The sequence below is a fragment of the Penicillium cataractarum genome (genome assembly GCF_028827025.1).
Source record: "Penicillium cataractarum strain IBT 29864 chromosome Unknown utg000007l, whole genome shotgun sequence".
NCBI classification, from domain to species: domain Eukaryota; kingdom Fungi; phylum Ascomycota; class Eurotiomycetes; order Eurotiales; family Aspergillaceae; genus Penicillium; species Penicillium cataractarum.
Genome location: NW_026622743.1, coordinates 2925140 through 2929620, shown reverse-complemented (window position 1 = coordinate 2929620; position 4481 = coordinate 2925140). Strand labels below are relative to the sequence as shown.

The 4481-nt window shown below is 46.5% G+C and overlaps 1 protein-coding gene across 1 annotated transcript; it reads right to left on the bottom strand.

Annotated features, from left to right (window-relative positions):
- Positions 1–4024: 4024 nt before the first annotated feature.
- Positions 4025–4229, bottom strand: N7496_008612 (uncharacterized protein; the record flags this gene model as incomplete). The annotated part of the gene is given in 2 exon segments (XM_056701531.1): positions 4025–4181; positions 4192–4229. The coding sequence occupies 2 exon segments, from the start codon at positions 4227–4229 to the stop codon at positions 4025–4027; spliced, it is 195 nt and encodes a 64-aa protein (XP_056553594.1).
- Positions 4230–4481: the final 252 nt, after the last annotated feature.

The window sequence follows — 4481 nt, the reverse complement described above, 5'->3', positions numbered from 1 at the left end:
ATAAGGAAGAACTATTCTATTATGAATGACTCTTTCATCGTACTAGTAAAATAGTATAGAGTGTTCAAGTCTTCAAGAAAAGTAAGTCCCAGCGCACTGGCACAAGTCCAAAGCCTCCAGCTTCACTATGTGGGGCCCGTTGCAGTCCTGGACGGATCTCCTCCCCCCGTAACTTTCCAGCTTACGGGGTCTCGCTTATCGAGACCGGCGGTCTGGGTTGGGATTTGTACCGAGTACACTAATGATTTGTGAATTACGACATTTGTTAGGTCTACTGGTTAGCGAGGTTTCGTCAGAATAGGTTTGTGCAGGGAGCGGGTCTGCAGTGGTGGATGGATGGGTCTGTGTGACTATAACTACAAACTTAACTTAAATAAGATCTGTATACGAGAGTCGGTCTGGCTAGATGATTAGAAGGGAGAGGGAGAGGGGCTTTGCCGATGAGGAGGGATCTTCGGTATCTGTGTTGGCTGGTTTTTGGCGGGCTTGGGATATTAAGTGGCTGGACTGTGGTTGATTGGCGTATAGTTAGTCGGTGAATGAGGATGCTGCTTTCCATGGTGAATATTCCGGGAATTTGTTACAAGAATACTCATATATACTATTCTATGCCACAGAAACCTAGCGCATGACCCGAGAATTTGGTCCCGAGTTCGAAAGGCCATTGATTCTTGCACACCAGTGGCGATGAGAATCTATCACTTCATACTCTATCTACCATAATTGCAACAGTACGAAGTTTAGATTCTATAGACACCCATTAGAAGGCAACGACTCTTCCCTGCAGTCCCCATATAAACCCAAACCTAACCCGTCGAACACAATACCCATTTGTGCATACACCCACACTCTATAGACACCCGATTCCGAATATCACCTAACATTCGTTATTCTAAACTGCACCCTCCCAATTATAGCCAAATGTTTGCTTACTATCATTTTTCGAGCGCATTCAACCGAGCCTTAGCCATATCATGGCCCTGCTAATACCCGGGTACTACGCATGGCTAATCACATTACACCCGCACTTGTGACCGAGGTCTTAGCAAACAAGCTTAACTCGACACTAAGAGGATTAATATGTACTGGCTGCCAAGATTCTGATACCTAAATTTGAAGATTTCTGATTGAGGTCTATCTTACTATGGTGATCGGCTTATGAGTGGCGTGGAGTGCACTGGCGTGTATTTCAACATTGATGTGTTGCGTCTACCATTACGTAGCTTGTTTAACTAAGTTGTTATTTAGTTAACTAACGTGGCATGTTTACCTTAGATACTTCTTACGTGCATTCGCAACACCGTGCCACTGTAAATGCGAGATTCACTTCGTCAAGTGGATAGTCCCGCCACATGGCGCTAAATTACTCCGTACATTCTACACCTACGCAGACTGACTACGGTAAAATTTGCATTTACGGTGTACGCCGTACGTACTACTATTCTTTACTTTACTCTATGTTATCGGGAACCTCGGGGACCAGATCTATCCAAGTAGGGATAGTTCGTACTTTTGTCCTGTGGATCACCTACCCAACTCCTGAAGCCATCTCCATGTTTTCTCCCGCCATTCTCCGTAACCATCCCCAAAGCGCTCTCTATAGGATTCGGGCTTGGAATAGTTGAGATCTGAGCTAGAGGCTCGAATAATATCCAAATATACCAGAATACAGTACGTAGGCGATCGTTATACATACATACAGTACTTGATATACGGGAGTGGATAGTTCTGTTCCCACTCTTCCCGAAATGGCTACCCGCAGCACCACCGAGGGTCCTTGAATGAGATCCCTACAGCACGCTCTTTGTATGTACGGGTAGGAACTGCTGTGCATGAACCGGTCGCTGCATGTGCAAATCATCTGCAGTGATGCAGGTTATTTCTCGAGGAGGCGTATTTCCGAGGGTGCGGTTTGAGTTTCGTTGTGTGGTCCACTTCGGTAAGGCGCTGCTGTTTCGGTGTAGGGAAGGGAGGGGGGTTATTCCAACTTTCCGGACAAAGAGCAAGGTACGGGCCACGGCGGGGTGGAAAGTGTTGTATGTATCTGGAATAGTTAATTCGATGGCTTGACAATTAGGACACCGTGCGCTCACTACTTTCGTTTTCCAGGATATGTGTCAGGAGAAAATGATATCAGATATAACATTACTCATGTACCCAACACAACCCAAAATCTGTGGTGGTTCAAGTGGTCACCGAAAACAGGCCAATCTGCTTTCTTTTTACCTTGCTTTTCCCCTCTGTCAATTACGGTTCTGATATCCCCTGCAGGAGACTGACTTGGGAATATTAAGCCGGGTACACATGCAGTATCTGCAAGATCCCCGATCCAGTCCCTGAACGAAACCCGGCAAGATTTCCCTTACATTGCAAGAAACGGGTGGTGGTGGACAGACCAGGCGTTGCTGCAAGCTAGATTATTGTCATGCGCGATATAATGTACAAAAAGTACACCCGTACATTCTTGAGAGGGCGAATACAGATCTACACACTCTTACCACGGGAGTTTGCATTCTATTTTACCTTCCTATTTAGACAGATTTTACTGATGGGCTATTGATATCACATCGCGTTATTTCCTGTTCGAGTCGTGGACACAGGGGGTGAATGGTTTGGGTTAATCGAGTACGTTGGTTTCCGATTAGGTTGTTGGCCTCGTGGGTACTCGTTCGGGTTGATTTTGAAAGCCAATGTAAATCGTGTGGAGCAGTATGTATTAATTAGGTATATAATTCGTTTCCATGTTCACTCCAGTACATACGACCATAGGGTGTGGAGAACAGGGCTTCCCGTCCGCTCAGCCGTACTTAAGCCACACGCCGGCCAGTTAGTAGTATGGTGGGTGACCACATGCGAATCCTGGCTGTTGTATGTTTTTTTGTTTTGTCTTTCTTTTTGCTTCCTTGTTATTTTGGGTTTTTGTTGCCTATTTGACTGCTTTTTATCCGGAATTATAAATGGTTTACTATCCTGTATCGTTTTATGGAGTTTGGTGACGATTTGTTAAATGCAATGCGCTTCCAGACCGTGCATATATATAAGTGGGATCGCGGGTAGGTAGCCACAATATATAGTACTGCCTCTGCTCTCTATCTTCCATCAACTTGACCGTGACCGGGGCAATTAATCCAGCAATACCATTTCTAATAATGACAGCCCCCACGATTGAACCCACCTAATGAGCAAACTTGTACAGATAGAAAGAATCCAACATCCAACATTATAACAACTGCCTAATACCACTGCAGATCCAACTCACTTACCCCAACAGGATAACGTACGGACTTCAAACCCTAAACATAAACCATCAAGAACCCTCAATCAGCTCACACTTGATTCGCGGAGAATCGTACACAAAGTAAGGCAATTCCGCACAGTCCCCTCCAAAAGTACAATTTTTACCAATGGCGCCGAACCAACCTCAAAGCCGAGGCAATGATGAGCGGGAAGAAAAGTACCACGAACACACCCCTGAGTCGATCACCAACCTCATTCCAAATGGGCGGGAATTCCAGTACAGCTCGAACCATCTTCTCATGGGGGCTGAGAAGATAGAATGTATAATCCTTCAATTAGACTCCATTCAAAAAAACCACATGGGAAAGCAATCTCCACGTGGATGGAACAGGATCCGCCAGATCCGAGATCAAGGAACCAGAATAAACCGGCTTTCATGTTTAATTAGACAGTCTGGTTCCACGATAGATTAGTGTGACTGTGATGAACGAACAGTCGTTGAAATACTAGAACCTTAAGGGGTCTGGGGAGAGGGAGGGGGGACCGTGAACTACGGTATCATCGCCATGCGACACGTCAGTTTCAGCGCGTCAGGAGGGTCGTTACTGTGGCAAGCTATTCCCAAAAGTACACTCGGCGCGGGGGCGACCGTAGCCAAACAGCGCGCAAGCGGACCTGCGCTGTACGACGGTGTTGGTATACATCACAATTACCAGAGGTGGGGGTGGGTTGAAAGTGTATTTCCACCAACTTGGTTGGTATTACATTGGATGTTGTGATTCGGTCGTCACTTGTCAGAGAGGAGCTTTGAGCTCGAGACGGTGATGAGAAACAAGCAAAGTGGAAGGGCTGGATCGTGCTCGAGCTTGCGCTGAGCCTCATGGTGTCCAGTGCTTTGCAGACCTTGAGCCAGAGACTCGGGTCCATCGTATACAATTGTTGTACTAGACTTACCTACTTCGTCGATGTCCAAGCTTCTCAGCCCAGCACATTCCACCGCTTCCATAGTCTTGGGCCTGGGCTGATCCCGTTGGATAAATGAGGCCCGAGTGTTGCTTGTGGATTCAGAGTATGGGGTTATTACAAGTGGATGTTGTATATACTGTATGAGCTATACATACTGTGTTGTTACATTGTCAATGGTCGCGCTATGGCGTTGGCGTTGGCGTTGGCGTGGTCGCAACGCGCGCTTTGTGTGGGCTGGGGAAAACTCCTCATCGATGGAGATCCGCTGTGCGTCGTTA